Raw genomic sequence first — 20,926 nt, forward strand, 5'->3', positions numbered from 1 at the left:
GTCACTCTGCGTTGTCTTTATTGTCTGTACAAGTCCCCGCTTGCAAAGCGCTGCGGAATATGTTGGCGCTATAGAAATAATAATAATTATTATTATTCTACCACCAGTATTATGTGATAATTCGACGGCTTCAGGTTTGCAGACTGATTTGCAGGATCGCATCCCGCGCTAAAGCCACGACGTAGACGTTCGTATGTAGAATCGACAACCACGCATGCAGCGAATGGCGGCGGTGGGGGGTCTTAGCCATCAATCACTCGCTTGGTTAACCCTTGCATTCCATTTTACAGCAAATAAGACATTCTTTTTGCATCATTGACAAATCTGTGCTAGGTGACTGCACAGCGAGCCGGCTGGAGCACACTGAAGGCTCATTCTGCTTCTTCTGGGAGTGGTTTTTTAGCCATGTCCCCTCCTCACTATAGGCAGCACTGAGAGCAAAACAGGAAGGAAGGAGAATAGCAGCAGAGCAGAGCACAGAGCTGGAGCAGAGCACAGAGCTGGAGCAGAGCAGAGCTGGAGCACACACCACTCCATGTCCACCCAATGCTAGGAGCCTGCACACAATGTGCTGCTGGAGATGAGGCTGCCCAGGATCTATGCAACAAGGGGGCAGCTGCTTGGCCAGGGAGCTCACTAGGACCAGCAATGTGTGATCTGCACTGCTCTCATTCCTGATCATGGAGATTGAAAACATTGTGGCCAACACTGTGCTGCTGAAAGCCAGAGAAGGTAAGAGAAGGCAGAGTGGGTGGGTGGGAGCCATGAGCACAGGCTGCTGCTCCATCTGCATGTAGGCAGGCATGGATGGTGGGTGCCCAGGGGCATGGCATCAATCCTGATGGGGGGGATAATGCAGGGGAAATGATGGTGGTGGTGTCTTCATGCAATGACTCCTGCACAGGCCAGCTCATCAATCTCCTCTGCTGCAGCTGAGCCTGTGTGTTGCAGCCCATCAACCTGTGGAGACGGTGTGTTGGCCATTGCTGCTGCAGAACCTCTTTTTTTTTTTCCTAAGCGCGGCATGTCCTTTTTTTTTTTTTTTTTTAAATATACGACAGGCTGCGTCAGTCACAGGTTGATGGTGCAGCGTCGCTTCTTGGATGCCTTCTGCCATATGATGTCAAATTGATGCTGCTGAAATCACATGGAAGGTTTTGCAAAAAAAAAAACCTGCTTTTTATTTTTATTTTTTATTTTTTGCAGCCGGGGTAGAATTGTCGCATACGGCGTCGGATTTAATATTCGATAAATTGTGCGCCGTTTTGGATCAGATCGATTTTTTTTTTTTTTTTTTTTTTTGCTTAATTCAACTTTTTCTTACATTATTTTTACATGCCAGAAGAAATGTTGCACAGATGTCCAATTTGCCATCGACTTCTGCAGAAAGTGCACACACAACAGTTGCACCCCCCCCCCACCCCCCAAAAAAAATCCAAACCTACTGGATTGATGTTTGTGAGTTGCATGCGGCTTTGTAAGCAAAAGCAATGATATTGTAAGGCTACGTTCACATTAGCGGCGCCCGCCGCAGCGGCGGGCGCCGCAGCGGCACCGCATGCATCATGCGCCCCTATATTTAACATGGGGGCGCATGGACATGCGGTGCACTTGCTTTTTGCGCCGCATGCGTCCCTGCGGCGCCCGCGTCGGGTCGCGGAGGACGCAGCAAGTTGCATTTTTGCTGCGTCCAAAATCAATGAAAAAAAGGACGCATGCGGCGCAAAAAGCTGCGTTGTGCATGTGTTCACATTTGCGCTGTGCGTTGCGGCGGCGACGCTGCGGCGCACACCGCAAATGTGAACGTAGCCTAAGTGGTGACTTCGCTTGCAACATTGTTTCCATCTTTATTTATGTTTTTCGAAGAGTTTGTTGCAGATGCCAAGTTGCAACATACAATTGTCACTGAGTAGCCCCTAATCCTAAAGTGCGGACCCTGCGCTCGGTGTATACGCAGGCTTCATGGTTCTTGGGGAAATGTCTGACATTACTGGGTCGGAGTCTTGTCCTGCCATGCACCTTGTGCAACATTATTCCTTCTGAGAAGAGAACGGGTTGTGTTGTGCCAGTGAATTTGGCCCATATTGGATCATATTTACTAATATCAACAAATACTCCCGAAAACGTTATTGTACGCTGTGTTTTTATTTATTTATTTTTTAAACTAAACACAATTCTGCCCAATAGAAGAGCATATACAAAAGTAATGAATACTTTCATCTTCAATATTTACAAAAGTTCCTCCGGATAAATGAATAAATTTAATGTTCGTTCTTCAATATTTGCCAAAAATGCCTTTTACTCCTCGGCATTAAATTGCACTTAACGATCGCCATTCTATGTTATTAAACTTTTTTTTTTCTTCTTCATGTTTTTATTCTTTCATGTTGGCTTTCCCATAAATCATACCACATGGCAGATCTGACTTCAATCAGAATGTTTTTATTTTTTTGTATTTTTGTATTTTTTGTTTACTTGAATCTTTACTACTTTCTTTTGAGACTTGTTTTTGTACAAGTGGCTGGTTATCTTTGTAGCCTGCGGGTACTTTTTATTTCCACCCATGCGATAAAGACTTTGTAGGACGTATGACATCACAAGGTTGTTGCACCCTTAGAAAAACATAGTTTTAATTTTATTTTTTTTGTTTAATCTTCTCATCGACTTATTCTGAAAACACTTAATGGTTTTGCTCCATTGTCGTTGGGATCTGAGGATGAGGAAGAAAACCATCTGCAAGTTGCATGTTCCCGATATACCTCGGAATAGGGCCGTATTCAGACAACCATTTTCCATGGATAGAACACGACGACCGTTTTCCATGGATAGAACACGCACCTTTTAGAATCTATGGGGCCGTTCACATGTTTTTGTTTTTTTTTAATTTTTTATCCCCCTTTCCTTCTTGTTCATGAAAATCCATAATTCGAGTCTATGGGGATCCATTAAAAATTGATTAAAAAATGGAAACATATCGCCATCCTTTTTTCAATGCATTAGAAAAAAAAAATCCACTTTTACTTTCTAGAATAAGAACAGATGGAAAACGGAAGGCAAAAAAAATACTTTTAGTTTTTTTGGAGTAAAAAAAAATACAGGAATGGATGCGTGAATGTGCCCTAAAGCTTCGGTACATACTGGTTGTAACGATATATGCCAGCCTGACCAGTGCCAAGATTATTTTTGCAATTGAGTTTTATTAAAAGAAAAATTGCACTTTTTGGATTTTACAGACTTCTATGTTTTCCTGCACATTCAGCTGTGATGTGGTCACCAATCATCTGAGGAGTGCAGAAAAAGACAGATAAGGGTTAGTAACTCCCCAGAGTGAGCTCACTGACTCAGTCTCAGTTAACTCATCCTGCAGCCAGCAATTAGCAATATAACTAGGGTCAGATTACTGTACATTGTCTCATCCGAGAGAATCAGGTCGACTATGCTAGTGACACTCTGATCAGAGTTTGCTCATAGCATAGTGTGATCACATTGTCTTGGATGAGAGGATGGATAACATTTCTCCATTGTGTGAGTCCACGGAAATCGAACGACACTCGGATGTCATCAGAGTGCAGTCTGAAGGTTTTCACTGACTCATTGACTGAGCAACCCGCTTCAATTTTTCACACGCAGATTCTGTCATCAGCCCTGCTCCTGTGGAATAACATTGGTCCGACTCCAAGTGCTCTCCAATAAAAAATCAATAGTAGTCATCCGATTTGTAAGCTTGTGTCAACCTGGCCTTGCGCAAAGTCTACAGAACATGATGCAAATTTTTCAATGCAACTCAGTTGCAATAATTATTTATTTCTCTTCAAGATCAAAATACTTGTGTTTAATAAAAAAAAAAAAATAATAATAATATATAAATAAAATAAAAAAGATAATGGTCCCCAAAAATAGACAACCTCTAAAGTCAAAGCCTTACGCCTCATTCAGGCAGTCAAGCGTTTTTGTTGTTGTTTTTTTTTTTGTCATATGAGAAAAAAACGGACCCCTTTCTTTTCAGTTTTCTGGATCAGATTTCCATCTGTTTTTGTTATTAGCATCAGATTCTTGGAAAGTAAAACAAAAATTTCACGGTTTTTATAGTGGAGAAATTTAAGTATTTGATACACTGCCGATTTTTGCAAGTTTTCCCACCTACAAAGAATGGAGAGATCTGTAATTTTTATCTCAGGTACATTTCAACTGTGAGAGATAGAATCTAAAAATAAAATCCAGGAAATCGCATTGTAGGATTTTTACATAATATTGTTGTTTTTTTTTTTTGCATGAAATAAGTATTTGATATAATAGAAAAACACGACTTAATATTTGGTACAGAAACCTTTGTTTGCAATTACAGAGGTCAGACGTTTCCTGTAGTTCTTGACCAAGTTTGTTTACACTGCGGCAGGGATTTTGGCCTACACAGTCATTGTGTTTTTTCCATTTTCAAATAATTATGCCAGCAGTGGTTGCCTTCTCGCCAAGCTGCTTGCCTATTGTCCTGTAGCTCATCCCAGCCATCTCAGGTCTACAGTTTTGTCCTTGGACAACTCTTTGGTCTTGGCCATGGTGGAGAGGATGGAGTGCGATTGAGTGTGTGGACAGGTGTCTTTTATACAGGTAATGAGTGCAGAGTAGGAGGCTTCTTAAAGAAAAACTAACAGGTCTGTGAGAGCCAGAATTGTTGCTGGTTGGTAGGAGATCAAATACTTATTTCATGCAATTTATTTAAAAATCATACAATGCAATTTTTTTTAATTTTTTTTTTTAGATTTTGTCTCTCCTAGTTGAAGTGTACCTACGATAATAATTACAGACATCTCCATTCTTTGTACTTGTTTTCCTCACCACCAACCCATTGTTTTGAATGGATGAGTCTGAGACGTGCCTCGGATCAAAAACGGACACGTTTCTTTTTTTGTCCACAAAAAACACAGATGTGAACAACCACATGGAGCCCGTACCCACTGTAGTCTAACCCTGAAAAAAGAGCAGATCCCGCATGTGAGCAGATTGTCTCTGAGCCTGTGTTGTCTGCTCTATGTGGCACTGGCTTTCTGCTGACGGATTTACAGGACTGAAATCAGAAATGTATAGGTTGGTGAATTTAAATGAATCGACATGGTTATAGTTATGTCTAGTAACTACGAAAAACAGCACTTTCTGAATAATAATACTTATTGGATCCCACATAAAGGTGCGTTCACATGACCACATTTTACAGCCCGGGTTACGGCACCAATTCCTGACCCAAGAGCTGGTCCACTCATCTGGCCGAACAGCCGTATACATGACGCTGTTAGTTCAGGTCAGGAGACTCGTTGTTGGGAGGGGAAATGAGTGGCCTTAACCTGAAATGTAAAATGTCGCCGTTATAATGTGTATCTACACCTAAAGGGCACATAATCCACAGGTGTCTGTACCACCGTCCAACTGCAAAAATCCTTCTGTTGTGCATCCGTCTGTCATACTGTAAAACTAATCCCCATAAAATCTATTGAAAATGGACACAAAGCAAAAAGACTCAGTTTCTTGTATAATAACTTTTGATTTGAGAATATTTTTTTTATTCACATAATTTCTAAGAAATATAACGTAACAGTAAAAGTTGTTTTTTGGACAGTTATAAGGGATCGCATCCCGACCTTCTTGGCAGGTGCATTAGTATAGCTTCAGCATTTCTAGTTCCTAAAAGTCCAGTTCCATTTTTATAAAACTTTTTTTTTTTTTTTTATAAAACAATCTAGGACCCCCATAAATCTGTATAATGAACAGCCCCCAATAACTTTTTTTTTTTTGGGGGGGTTGGTTTGCTGGTGCTGACAGCACTTCTGTGACTTTGGTAAATCTGTACTGTGCGTCTCTATTATTCACTCGCTTTGCATGACTGCCCCATTAACATGGCATACACACTGGAAACATTTAAAGGTGAGTTTCTTCTTATTAACATTCCCCTTTACACCTGCTGATTGCGAGAATGGAAGACTTCCATCCCTCATCTTACAGGGAAAGGTTATATGGATCCATAACTGCTCACACTTTTTTTTTTTTTTTTTTTCTTTCCTTAAGTGTATGAATTTAGGGTTAAAAAAAAAAACATTCTAAAAATTGCAAACGGAACTTCCACGTGACTTGTGGTTATAAATCAGCTGAGAGGAGCTCAGAAAAAAAATATAGTTGTGAAGTCCGGAAAGAGCTCACTGAAGGATTCTCGGTTAACTCATTCTGCAGCCAGCAATAAACAGTGCAGAACAGAGGCAACGGAAGGCAACCAATCCATGGATGGATACATTATAAGTAAAAATAAAATTGTCCCCAAAAAGTTACCTCGATGCAACTTTTGTATAATTTCATAGGATCACTTTAAATTCAAATGATAAGCAATTATTAAAACGGTGGAAAGCTTTTTGATAAACTGTCAAATATAAATTTAGCTTGGAGGAAAAAAAAAAAAGAATTGGGCAGGTTCAAGCTACGGTCATTTTGTTCGTCACACGAGACCTATAGATATTAATACTCGGCGTAGCCTTGTGTGACGCTTGTCGGTAGTGGCTGCTGTAGATGTTGGGAGATTAACCCTTTTCATTCTGCGCCACTCCAGGACCCGCAGTATCGTGAGTCTGCCCTGTTTTATTACAATTGGTGATGTGTTCTGGGCTAAACGACGGCGGTGATGTAGCGTGCGGGAGCTGAAAAAACATTAGCTCATTTGCTGTGGGGCCTCACTACTCATTTTCAGAATCCCAGAGGCGCACGAGTACTTAAACATATTCCTGAGAACATTTCTAACTTTAGATACAACTTTCTATATTTACACCAGTTATCTGAATTTCTTGCCTATTATCCGGCCCGTATTGTACATTCCGATAGCGTAACATCCAGGAGCGGCAGAGACGTGGGAGGTGATTGGTCGCCAACGAGACGTTATCTGCTGACGCACGACATCAGTCTGAGAGCCTTTAAAAAAAATAAAAAAAAATCTATTCAGAACATTATGAAATAAGTAGGAATACTTTTTTTTCCTCTTTCTAATATACAGATCTGTGGAAAGAATATTTAGAATACTTTCCAAAATTGTTTCATTTTCATCAACTATTTCTATTGTCAAAATGCAAAGTGAACGAAAGCGAAATCCAATATTTGCTGACCGCCCTTTGCCTTCGGAACTGTATCAATTCTTTTTAGGTAGACGTGCCCAAAATGAGGGATTTTGTAGAATTAGGGTATGTTTCCACGTTCAGGAAACGCTGCGTTTTTGACGCTGCGTTTTTCCGCAGCGTCAAAAACGCAGCGTCCAGATGTTACAGCATAGTGGAGGGGATTTCATGAAATCCCGACTCCACTATGCGTTAAAAAACGCATGCGTTTTTGCCGCGAAAACGCATGCGCGGTGCGTTTTTTCAAAACGTAGCATGTTGCTACAATGAGCAAAACACGCAGGTACACCGCAGGTGACCTGCCAGTGACCTCAGGTGCAGTTTTGGTCAGGATTTTACTTGCATAAAATCCTGACCAAAGCCTGAAGCAAACCTGAAAGTGGACACATACCCTTATAGTCAGGTGTATGAGTAACCAAACAGGTGAAAATGATCATTTTCTCATGTACCAGTAGGTCGAAACGCATTCATTAACTGAAACGGATGTGTAGGTGGCTTAAAAACTGGGTGAGGAACAGACAAACTGTGCAACAAAGGTGAGGCCGTAGAAGACGGTGTCATGGCAAGACTTATTATTTTGAATGTTGCTCCGATTATATACCAAGATTAAAGATAGATGTAATCGTTATACCCTTGGGTTGAGCCTTTTCATGAGCTCACGTGTGCCCTATGTAGAGTTATGCACTTTGTATAATCAGCCAAGAGAAATTTTATTAACGGAGGTGACAATCGCCTTAAATTTTTATCAAGTTTGGGAAAGTCGTTGCCATTTTTCAACCCCCCATCAAGTCAAAATATAGGAGAAGAGAAACCATCCTTAAAATATTAGGCCAGTTTCATACATTCGTGGTTAAAGTACGGACTGCAATGTCCGGAGCTGCCGCAGGTCTCCAGAACGAAACGCAACAGTCTTGAAGGCATATATGAGGCAGTTGAGTTCAGGTCAGATGACTCTCGGCCACCTTGATTATGGCAGTCTAAACCTCTACCGTGAAAGTCGGACTTAGATTTTTTATTTTTTTCTGATTTCTGACTATCTCTCAAACGCTTGATGGGCACGGGACACAATAAGATTACTCTACCAGCCGGGACCACCATCGTAATTCAAAAATATTGATCTAACCTCTTTGTAATCTTCCATAGTTTACACTTTTAATCCCGAACTGTGATACCCGTTTTGATATTACATTATAATTTATGACATAGAAAAATATATATTGTCTTGTCAATATTTCACACCAAAGATGTGGCAAATTACTCTTCTCCAGAAGGAAGAAACTACTTCTAAACACCACCCGTAGACCGATATATACAGTTTATATCAGTAGATTGCATCTTATACCTTTCGTTTCAGTCATCGGGGTGGGACTTTTTTACCTATTCCGTCACGGCCAGTCATGGTCCTGTTCAAAATTATTCACACCCCCTGCATTGTGATTGTATGCCTGACGTCACAACACCGGCCTCAAAAATCCAGTGCTTGCCTGCTGCCCAAGTACTACTCCCAAGTACTGCTGCTTGGAGTTTTGTGTTCTTTGTGGTATCGGTGTAATGTGGGTCTTGCTATCCTGGGGGTGGAAAAGGCACAAGAATTACAAATACCATGTTATAGGTTGTTGTAAGGACTGACTGATATGTGGGCTTATTGCATGACATTTTCTGCAGTTAATATAGAGGATGCAAAGAGCACACTTCACTAAGTGCGAGCCATAAGTGGGTGAATTCCTGCTACGAATATTAGTGCGTCTGCAGAAATCGGAAGACGTCCGCTTTAATAATGGATAAAGACGCTGACATCGTATTGATCCGACCGCTGTTCGCTTTTAAGTAGCATTTTCTGATTACGGGTAAATAAGGAGATGAAATAAATATATACCTCATCCTGTCCAGTCTGCTGCTCCGAGGCCGCACAATATCGCTCTACTTGCCTCATTGTAATAGTCTTATTGATCTCTGCTGCCCAGATTCACCCTCTGTTCTTGTCTCCTCATGGAGAGATGTAAAAACCATGCACTTAATGCCCCGATCCCCAGGTGGCCCGGGCTGGGCATTTTATAGCCATTAGCGAGGATTCCCTCTGTAAAGATGGCTTTTCAGGATGCTGGTCTCGGGGCTGGCGCACAATGGATTTATGCATCTCTACAGCCATTGATTGACTGTTGACAGTCAGGGTTTGCAGAAGAAACCTGAAACCTGCCTACAAAGCCTCAGTGAGATCATTTCCTTTAATACCCTGGATTTTAACCCTTGGAAAGTCGAACCTTCATGCATCCGTCATATCCATTTGTAGGATTGGAGTATTGCATATAATGTCTAAAGTATTTTGAGTGCTGAAAAAATTGTTTCCAAGTTGGGCCCCAGCTAAAGCTGATCATGGTGTCCAGATCTAGGCCTCTTGTGTTGTTAAAGGAGTTGTCTGAAGAAAACAAGTGATGACTGATCCACAGCATAGGTGGTAACTTATCAGTGGGTGTCCGGCCACTGAGATCTGCACCAATCCATAGACTGCAGAAGCGTGCATCCGACATTTTCTATGGGGCTGCTGAATGTTGCGCTAGGCTTTTTCAGGAGCCCCATAGAGAATAGGCGATAGGGCATCTGACTTCCTATGCCATTTCACAGCAGGGATAAAATTTCCTTATGGGGGTGATAAAATTCTTCTGACAGTTGGTCCAGGTCTCGGAGGTGGGATAACTTGCTGATCGATGGGTATCACTTATTATTATTATTATTATTATTATTATTATTATTATTATTATTATTATTATTATACTTATCCCATACAAAGACTTTTAAGTATTAATTGGATGGATATCCATTAATGTCCATTGAAAATAACCTGGAGGGAAACTTAAGTTACTAGAGAATGTCACTATTGAGGCACCCTTTAAAAACCAGTTGTCCTTTGTTTCTCCTGTTAGATGCTTTATCAAAGGCCCCATACACTTTTGATAAAAGCAAGGCCCCATACACTTTTGATAAAAGCCGGCACAACATGGCGAGTTAAGAAGAATCTGTTGACCACCATGTATATGGTAGGTGTTCTGAACTCTATTTTTAGGCTCCCTCTAGTGGTCACAAGCGGTACTGTGTAGTGTTGTCTTTCTGCAGGTTGGCTGCATCAGCTGGTTCGTTATCCTGGTTGGTTTCCTATTTAGCTCACCTGCATACTCAGTTCCTTGCCTGCTATCAATGTATTCAGTGCTCTTCATATTCCTTGTGATTACCTTGCTCCCAGCCTCTCCAAGACAAGCTAAGTTTTTGTCCGTTCATTTTTTGATTATCAGCATTCATTATGTTTCTTGTCCAGCTTGCTAAGATGTGATCTCCTCGCTTGCTGGTTGCTCTAGGGGACTGAGTTTCTCCCCCCACACCGTTAGTTGGTGCGGGGGTTCTTGAAATCTCAGTGTGGATATTTTGTAAGAGTTTTTACTGACCGCACAGACCCCTTTACTATTTTCTGCTATCTAGTATTAGTGGGCCTCATTTGCTGAATCTGTTTTCACCCCTGTGTATGTGCCTTCCTCTTACCTCACCGTTATTATTTGTTGGGGGCTTCTATATCTTTGGGGATTATTTCTCTGGAGGCAAGAGAGGTCTTTCTTTCTCTCTAGGGGTAGTTAGTTCCTCAGGCTGGCTCGAGACGTCTAGGATTTTTAGGCACGTTCACCGGCTACTTCTAGTGTGTTTGGATAGGTTCAGATTTGCGGTCAGTCCAGTTTGCCACCTCCCTAGAGCTTGTCCTATGTTTGTTACTTAGCTGGAGTAATTCGTGATCCTCAACCACTAAGGATCATAACAGGTAGGCTCCTTACTTTCAACCGACAGATGTCGAAGGAGAGAAGGATCCGGCATGTTGAATCTGTGTCTATTCCTTTTATTCTCCCTGGACATAATCCGCTGCCAGAGGAGAAAGACAGCAGGCATCTCAAAGAGAACATGGGCCAAACTGAGCTTTCTTGTGTATGGAAGAGTCGGGAGGGATGGTCATTGGCCGAACAATCCTTTGGCTGAAAGCTATCTAATATTCATGGCCAGCTTTAGTCTCTGTTCAGATCTGTGTCTTTAGTCTCCACTGCAGATTCCTTCATATTTATATCAGGCGGTGCTATTTATTCTAATGAAGGAACCTGATTATTATACATTGATAGGGTCTGTCAGTCAACGTTGCTGGTTGTCATGTTATGGATCCGTCAGAGCTAGTGATGAGCGAATATACTCGTTACTCGAGATTTCCCGAGCACCCTCGGGTGTCCTCCGACTATTTTTTAGTGCTTGGAAATGTAGTTTTTATTGCCGCAGCTGAATGATTTACATCTGTTAGCCAGCATAAGTACATGTGGGGATTCCCTAGCAACCAGGCCACCGCCACATGTACTTATGCTGGCTAACAGATGTAAATCATTCAGCTGCGGCAAGAAAAACTACATTTCCGAGCAGTAAAAAATACTCGGGAAATTTCGAGTAATGAGTATATTCCCTCATCACTAGTCAGAGCTTGAAATTCTGTTTTGCTCTTGTAACGGAATACAAGTAGTGGAATTCCTAACGCGAATGTGAACCCTGTCTTAGTTCCAGGCTTTTCTTCCATTTCTCAATATGCTCGACAGTCAGTGGACATATACTATCAGGGAATGTTGGATGTTGTATTTGATCAGGGAATGTTGGATGTTGTATTTAACAACATTTGAAATGACAATTTTTGTTCAGGTACAGTGGGTATGGAAAGTATTCAGACCCCTTTAAATTTTTCACTCTTTGTTTCATTGCAGCCATATGGTATATTCAAAAAAGTTCATTTTTTTCACATTATTTTTTTTTTTCACACTCTGCACCCTACCTTGACTGAAAAAAACAGAAATGTAGTAATTTTTGCAAATTTAATAAAAAAATAAAAACTGAAGTATCACATGGTCATAAGTATTCAGACCCTTTGCTCAGACACTCATATTTAAGTCACTTGCTGTCCATTTCCTTGTGATCCTCCTTGAGATGGTTCTGCTCCTTCATTGGAGGCCAGCTGTGTTTAATTAAACTGATAGGACTTGATTTGGAAAGGCGCACACCTGTCTATATAAGACCTCACAGCTCACAGTGCATGTCTGACCAGATGAGAATCATGAGGTCAAAGGAACTGGCCAAGGAGCTCACAGACAGAATTGTGGCAAGGCACAGATCTGGCCAAGGATACAACAGAATTTCTGCAGTACTCAAGATTCCTAAGAGCACAGTGGCCTCCATAATCCTTAAATGGAAGAAGTTTTGTACCACCAGAAGTCTTCCTAGACCTGGCCGTCCAGCCAAACTGTGCAATCGTGGGAGAAGAGCCTTGGTGAGAGAGGTAAAGAAGAACCCCAAGATCACTGTGGCTGAGCTCCAGAGATGCAGTAGGGAGATGGGAGAAAGTTCCACAAAGTCAACTATCACTGCAGCCCTCCACCAGTCGGGTCTTTATGGCAGAGTGGCCTGATGGAAGCCTTTCCTCAGTGCAAGACATATGAAAGCCCGCATAGAGTTTGCAAAAAAACACATGAAGGACTCCCAGACTATGAGAAATAAGATTCTCTGGTCTGATGAGACGAAGATAGACCTTTTTGGTGATAATTCTAAGCGGTATGTGTGGAGAAAACCAGGCACTGCTCATCACTTGCCCAATACAATCCCAACAGTGAAACAAGGTGGTGGCAGCATCATGCTATGGGGGTGTTTTTCAGCTGTAGGGACAGGACGACTGTTTGTCATTGAAGGAAACCTGAAGGCGGCCAAGTGCAGAGATATCCTGGATGAAAACCTCTACCAGAGTGCTCTGGACCTCAGACTTGGCCGAAGGTTCACCTTCCAACAAGACAATGACCCTAAGCACACAGCTAAAATAAAAAAGGAGTGGCTTCAGAACAACTCTGTGACCATTCTTGACTGGCCCAGCCAGAGCCCTGACCTAAACCCAATTGAGCATCTCTGGAGAGACCAGAAAATGGCTGTCCACCAATGTTCACCATCGAACCTGACGGAACTGGAGAGGATCTGCAAGGAAGAATGGCAGAGGATCCCCAAATCCAGGGGTGAAAAACTTGTTGCATCATTCCCAAGAAGACTCATGGCTGTACTAGCCCAAAAGGTGCTTCTACTCAATACTGAGCAAAGGGTCTGAATACTTATGACCATGTGATGTTTCAGTTTATCTTTTTTTTAATAAATTTGCTAAAATTACTACATTTCTGTTTTTTTTTGTTTTTTTTTTCCCAGTCAAGATAGTGTGAACCTTTAGGGTTTTACCTGGGAGTCAATAAATGTACTCAAAGATTTCCTTGTTTCATTACTTTTTTTACATTCAGCCATCTCGCACTTCTTTTTAACTGCATAGATTCAAATAAAAAATTGCTTTTTTTTCCCCTAGAAATAGCGCCACACTTGTCCATAAGATTGAATCTTGTGTTTCACCTGAGCTTCATTGCATTAAATGAGTCTGTGCTGCAGTACCACATATGACCTGTGTACTGGTGTGGCGCTGCTTTTGGAAGGATGCTATCCTATTTGTCTTACATTATACAACCTCTTTACGAGAGTCACGTCCTATAGCGGTAATATTTTTATACACCTAGACCCACTGATCTTGGCAATTATGCACACTAAGTGTTTGTATAGGATTGAACGTTGGCATATTATCGCTGTGCTTTCTCCTACCGGCCACTATATCAAGCTTGTCCTCGTAATAAACCATGATTCAACTGAGGAATGTAATAAATCATCTACGTGAATGTACATTGTGGCGGCAAATGTTTAACCGAGTAGGATGAGGGATTACCTAATTAACTTTATTTATCTCGAGGCAGCATAATTGGAGAGGGGGTACTCTGGACGTTTTTGATATGCTCGGCTGCCGCTCCATTCATTCCCTATGCAGTAGCTGAGTGTTGCACTTACTTTTTTTCTAGTAGCCCCACAAGGAATGGGTGGGAACGGCGTTCGGGCAACCCAACTTCACTTCATTATGTAATGGGAATAAAAAATCTTTGTTCTCCCGATCGGTGTGGATCCCAGTTGTTTGACACCCTCCGATCAGTACATTATCGCCTATCTGGGACGCAGGTGATAACTGAATTCTACCATGATGAAGTATATTGTTCGAAACGCGTAGGTTTCAACTTTTGGCTGAAGGTCACTGTTGCCTGTGATTTGTTTCTCTCCCATTTTAACCAATAAATAAGGAATTTTTACTCACTTGTCTTCCTGGATGCTTCCTCCCTCTTTCTGATAACTTGTTTTAACCGGACAGCCCGTTTAAGGCGCCCATACACATTTAGATAAAAATTGTCCATTTCTGTCAGCCACTTGATGTGTATGAAGGGCCTCATGACAGATGATTTTGGGGGAAGAGAAGGTTTGGGGCTTTATCCTCTCCATGCAGAAGGCACATGAATGTTCCTCCGAGCATGGGGGGAGTCCGGATAAATAGCTGTCTTGAGAACCGCTGTCACATGTGTATGGCTATCTTTAGTGGCTTCTGGGTCTCTGACCACTGGGACTCCCATTGATCCCGAAAAATAAACTTTGTAGAGCCCTGTTTGAATGGAGCGAAGGTTACGCATGTGCAGCGCCCCCACTGCCGCAGGGCCGAGGGGTACCCGGTACCGGGCCTCTGAGTCTCTGCTCTGGGGTTGTCACGGTGGCTAGACCCGGTCCGTGACCCTGCTGAGGGGCGCCCAATGAAAGTGGATGTTTGGTGATGAAGTTATGGTGCGGTGAAGTGCCGGTCGCAGTAAATAACGAGGACACCAGGTTGCAGTCTCTTTACCTCTTTACTGAAGGCTTCAGGGTCCTCAATCCGGAATACGGTTAACCGGGCTGCGCAAGTCCGGCCGGTCCGATGGCACCTCCAGAGTTCCCTTTGCAGGTGGAAATCTGTGCCTTCCTTCTAGCGCTTGTGTGTTGTGGTCCTCCCCTGCTGTGCTTACGGGATAGTACCCCACAACTGTTGTGTCTGTTTCTCGTGTTCCCTCACAACTCGATTCTGATGTTCTTCCATGTCCCCCAGATCTTATGGTTAGGACGCACCCGTATGACGGGGAGGCTCGGAGCTCTTCCGGGACTCTAGCGTCGCCCCACTCCTGTTGTTACCCCTCTGTGTCTTCCTAGGTCAATTGGGTGAGAGAGCCCGCCTCTAACTGACTGTCCTGCCGTAGGTTTGAAGTTTGGCTTGGAGCTCTATACTTCCTCGGCGTTCCGGCCACCGGTTATGCGCCTCAGTAGGATTTTGCCTCGTCTTACAGCACGACTCCTACTGGTGTTTCTCCTTGTTGCGTTGATCTCGTTTCTCACTCAGCACAATAAACCTCGCTTCTTGTCCTTTCTTAGGGTACCGCCGCGATCAAGTGCAGGCGCGGTCCCGTAACGTTCTCTCTGGTTGCTAGGCCTCTGTCAGGATCCCACCCCTGACAGGGACCCCTCTGAATCTTCCCCTACAACACCCTCTGCCACAAGGTGTTGCCTGGTTCCAACCCAGTCAGCTTTCTGATCTAACTACCTATCTAACCCCCAGTTTTACCAGACTGTGAGGAGTGGCCTAATGTATAGTACCCTTAGCTCCCCCTGGAGGCCAGACTGTGAAATGTATTGGTGTCTGTGATACCTGGTCAGATGAACTCCTTCAGTGCCATCAGACGTACCATAGCCCCCCTTAGCGGCGGAGCCACAGTACTGCAACGACCAGGACTCTGGGGCGCTGCACATGCGCACGTTCGTTCCATTGATTGCTCAGCTTGTCAGTCCCATAGACAATGTACTCGTGTCCGGAACTGCCAAAGAAAATTAATAAATATTGCGGAGGTGCGTATGCTCTATTTAGACTCTGCTCAGATCCCCTTTCTCAGGATTGCTGGGGAATAACTTTCAGTCGTGGTTAAAAATGAACAAAAAAATTAAAAATACTTGGATATTTTCCAGGATTTAAGAAAAAAAACATGGCCGCCTTCTTACCAAAACAATGCCACCCTTCTCTGCTTGTTTTGTCTGGTACTTTTGCTCGGTCCTATTTATTTCACAGGCGTGGAGCTGTATTACCAGACATTAGTCGGGTGTAGTGCAGTTTTTTGCGGAAAAGTGGCCATATTTGTCTAATTCTGGACAACTCCTTTTAAACTCTAAATTGTTACAATAATTGGTATTTAATTAATCTAATTTTTATTAATGATTTTCCAATTAGATTGTATTCTTTTATTATGTTTCTATCCAGTTATACTTTGCTATCAAAATCGAGACCTTTATAAAGAATTGTGTTATTGAGGATGATCCCTTCTTTCTAAACTTCAGATCAGACTTCTCTGAAAGGCAAAGGCCTGCAGCAGGAGCCTCTCCCCACGCTACACTGGAATAGAAGAACAAGTACATAAAAGTCCCTGTCAAAAATCTGGAGAAAAAGTCCTATAAAAACTTCTATTGCAATGTCCTCTTTTTAAAGTAGTGTTGTTAGAATTATTGGGCACTAGTATGCCCCCACCATTCCACTGAGACTGCCCTGAGCAAAATTACTAACGACTTACTTACAGCCAAAGCTAACAGACAATTCTCTATACTCCTCCTCCTAGACCTGTCCTCTGCCTTCGACACAGTTGACCACTGCCTCCTACTACAGATCCTCTCTTCCTTTGGGGTCAAAGACCTCGCCCTATCTTGAATCTCCTCATACCTTGTCAACCGCACATTTAGCGTTTACTACTCCCATACTACCTCTTCATCTCGCCCCCTCTCTGTTGGAGTCCCCCAAGGCTCTGTCCTAGGACCCTTACTCTTCTCAATCTATACACTCGGCCTGGGACAACTCATAAGGTCCTATGGCTTCCAGTACCATCTATATGCCGATGACACTCAGATCTACCTCTCGGGCCCAGATGTCACCTCTCTGCTCTCCAGAATCCCAGAGTGTCTATCAGCCATATCCTCCTCCTTCTCCTCTCGCTTCCTCAAGCTCAATGTGGACAAATCTGAACTCATTATCTTTCCTCCATCACGCGTATCTTCCCTACATGATCTATCTATCAAAATAAATGAAATCACACTTTCCCCTGTCCCCAAAATCCGCTGCCTCGGAGTAACCATTGACTCTGCCCTGTCCTTCAAACCGCACATCCAAGCTCTCGCCACCTCCTGTCGCCTCCAGCTCAAAAATATTTCCAGAATCCGTCGTTTCCTCAACCCACACTCTACCTAAATGCTCGTGCATGCCCTAATCATCTCCCGCCTCGACTACTGCAACATACTCCTATGTGGCCTACCTTCTAACACTCTCGCACCCCTCCAGTCCATCCTTAACTCTGCTGCCCAACTAATTAATCTCTCTCCTTGCTACACTCCTGCTTCCCCTCTTTGCAAATCCCTTCACTGGCTCCCAATTTCCCAGCGTATCCAGTTTAAATTACTAACACTGATCTACAAAGCCATCCATAACCTTTCTCCTCTGTATATTTCCACACTAATCTCTCAATATCTTCCCTCACGTAATCTCCGGTCCTCCTCCTCTCCTCCACACTTATTCGCTCCTCACTAGTGTTGAGCATTCCGATACTGCAAGTATCGGGTATCGGCCGATACTTGCTGTATCGGAATTTCCGATACCGAGATCCGATATTTTTGTGATATCGGGTATCGCAACAACATTAATGTAATAATGTGTAAAAAAGAGAATTAAAATAAAAAATATCGCTATACTCACCTGTCCGACGCAGCCGGGACCTCAGCGAGGGAACCGGCAGCGTTCTTTGTTTAAATTTCGCGCTTTTACTTGGTTACGTGAAGTCCCGGCTTGTGATTGGTCCGCGTCCCGGCAACATGGCCGCCATTAACCAATCACAAGCCGTGACGTCACGGGAGGCTGGACATGCGCGTATTTTGAAAAGCGCGCGTGTCCAGCCTCCAGTGACGTCCCGGCAACATGGCCGCCATTAACCAATCACAAGCCGGGACGTCACGGGAGGCTGGACATGCGCGTATTTTGAAAAGCGCGCGTGTCCAGCCTCCAGTGACGTCCCGGCAACATGGCCGCCATTAACCAATCACAAGCCGGGACGTCACGGGAGGCTGGACATGCGCGTATTTTGAAAAGCGCGCATGTCCAGCCTCCAGTGACGTCCCGGCAACATGGCCGCCATTAACCAATCACAAGCCGGGACGTCACGGGAGGCTGGACACGCGCGCTTTTCAAAATACGCGCATGTCCAGCCTCCCGTGACGTCACGGCTTGTGATTGGTTAATGACGGCCATGTTGCCGGGACTCGGACCAATCACAGCAAGCCGTGACGTAATTTCGTCACGGCTTGCTGTGATTGGTCCGCGTCCCGGCAACATGGCCGCCCTGACCAATCACAAGCCGGGACCTCACGTAACCAAGTAAAAGCGCGAATTTTAAACAAACAACGCTGCCGGTTCCCTCGCTGAGGTCCCGGCTGCGTCGGACAGGTGAGTATAGCGATATTTTTTATTTTAATTCTTTCTTTTACACATTAATATGGTTCCCAGGGCCTGAAGGAGAGTTTCCTCTCCTTCAGACCCTGGGAACCATCAGGAATACCGTCCGATACCTGAGTCCCATTGACTTGTATTGGTATCGGGTATCGGTATCGGATTGGATCCGATACTTTGCCGGTATCGGCCGATACTTGAAAGTATCGGTATCGGAAAGTATCGGACGGTATCGCTCAACACTACTCCTCACCCAATCTCCTCCCAGACTTCTCCCAAATATCACCCATCCTCTGGAATTCAGTGCCCCAACACATCCGGTTATCCACTACTTTTGGATCCTTCAAAAGAAACCTGAAAACCCACCTCTTCAAAGAAGCTTACAGCCTGTAAAGACCACACGGCCACCTCAACACCATGGGAGCTACCGCAACCCCCGACCTACTGTCTCCTTACCCATAATTCTGTAGAATATAAGCCTGCAAGGGCAGGGTCCTGTTCCCTCTGTATCAGTCTGTCATTGTTAGTTTGTTTACATAAGTGATATTTGTATTTTGATGTAACCCCTTCTCATGTACAGCACCATGGAATTAATGGTGCTATATAAATAAATAATAATATGCAATTTTTAGGGTGCGGGTTCCCTATTCTGTGGATCGTGTGCTTTAAGATTTTGCTTCCTTTCCTCGGTTTTGTCTACAGAAAAGTCTTTATCTGGGAGGAGAGTCGTTAGATTAAACTCGTGTGGTTCAGCTGTTGATAATGGAGTGTAATTCTACACGTGGTGCACAACCTACAATAACACCGCACTTTCCCTTTCTTTTCGAGGACTTTACTCTTCTAGTTCACCTCGCCGTATATGGAAAAGATTCTAAGGCCAAGGCAAATTTCTATATGTGCGTCTGGTTGCAAATCCAAAGAGAGATGAGACTTGTGAAGTTAAATCTATGTCTCTCTTTATATGAAACAGAAGGATTTACACAAGCGACATTCACAGAAGATCTGGGGTTGGTTCTCCAAGATGTTTGGGTTCCTTCAAAAACTCTGTACAAGTGTGCCGAGAAGACCTGAGGAAGGCAAAGGGTGGCCGCACCACATATTAATGATTTTAGATTTCTCTTTCTTCACTTTGCATTTTATTAACTCATAAAAATTAATCTATTAACAATTCAAACTTTTTAAGCATTATTACTTTACAGCATTTTTTTCCACACCTTCCTAAAAATTGTTTTGCACTGTAAATATATAAGTATGTAATATATACTCTATATAATATCGAGTCTGTTAGCAGAATTAAGGTCTCCTAGTAATATTTTGAGATGCACTTTAATAGATGACGTAATATACTGTATGTGTTATCCTAGACAGACTGGATGATGTTGACATTAGGGCTCTGTGGGGTCATAGGATCACATCCAGGACTCTTTGCTCCTAATTCTCATTCATACATCCAGTGTTCTCGTACAAGTACAGTCCGTGGTTTTCACTCATAACACTTGAACCTGTGACAGTATTTGCGGCCATTTACATGTCCTTGATTATTTATTTTTTTTTGTAGACCGAGCAGAAAATTGTGGCGACGTGTCAGATTTTGATCCATATAATCAAAATCGGCAATGTAAGTTTGAGTCCGGGAAGATAATCGGACTGCAATTACCGTAGATTAAATCTTTAGCGCGGTGCGATTTTCATGGACTGTTTGGGGAAGGTGTGGAAACTGATGACACTCAGACAAAGAAATTCGGTCCAGTTTTATATACATGGAAAATGCTGACGTGTGAAAGAAGCCTGAGGCCACGTTCACACGTTGAGTATTTTGGACAGTTTTTTGCATCAGTATTTGTAAGCCAAAACCAGGAGTGGGTAAAAAATACTAAAGTGGTGATGTGTTTCTATTATACCTTTCCTCTGTTCCTCTCCTGGTTTTGGCTACAAATATTGATGTAAAACACTGACCAAATACTGAATGTGTGAACGTGGCCTAACACTGCAGAAAAAAATTGAAGGCCTCCCTGATAATATTGTCTGACGAGAAAAGTATCTGCCTGTATTTCTCAGCATTGTTTGGCCTAGAAAACTTTGTGTAGCAGTAAAATCTGTTCTAATAATGACTTTTTATATTCGATAAGGATTGGGAAGTTTTTCAATTTTTCCAAAAAATAATTTGGTTTTGCAAGTAGATAAGTCGTTGCCGGATGAGTCTCTCCTCCCATGAAGAAAGTTAGTTCTTGGAATTCCAAGTGTTTGTTTATGGAAAAGTCGGGAATGATGGCTGTTCTGCGAATGGTTATCTAAAGTGTATGGACACCTTATGGCTCATCCGTGA

The 20,926-nt window shown here is 43.0% G+C and overlaps 1 protein-coding gene across 4 annotated transcripts in view; it reads left to right on the forward strand.

The window, feature by feature from the left end:
- The first annotated feature begins 326 nt into the window (after positions 1 to 326).
- GRK4 (G protein-coupled receptor kinase 4) overlaps positions 327 to 20,926 on the forward strand; it is a 203,877-nt gene continuing 183,277 nt past the window's right edge. The window contains exon 1 of one of the 4 annotated variants that reach the window (XM_077280049.1): positions 327 to 732. In XM_077280049.1, coding sequence (XP_077136164.1) covers positions 681 to 732 — 52 coding nt within the window. In that variant the 5' untranslated portion in view covers positions 327 to 680. The remainder of the gene's footprint in view (positions 733 to 20,926) is intronic. The other 3 variants (XM_077280052.1, XM_077280050.1, XM_077280051.1) reach the window with 3 other exon arrangements.

This window comes from Ranitomeya variabilis, chromosome 1 (assembly GCF_051348905.1).
Source record: "Ranitomeya variabilis isolate aRanVar5 chromosome 1, aRanVar5.hap1, whole genome shotgun sequence".
NCBI classification, from domain to species: domain Eukaryota; kingdom Metazoa; phylum Chordata; class Amphibia; order Anura; family Dendrobatidae; genus Ranitomeya; species Ranitomeya variabilis.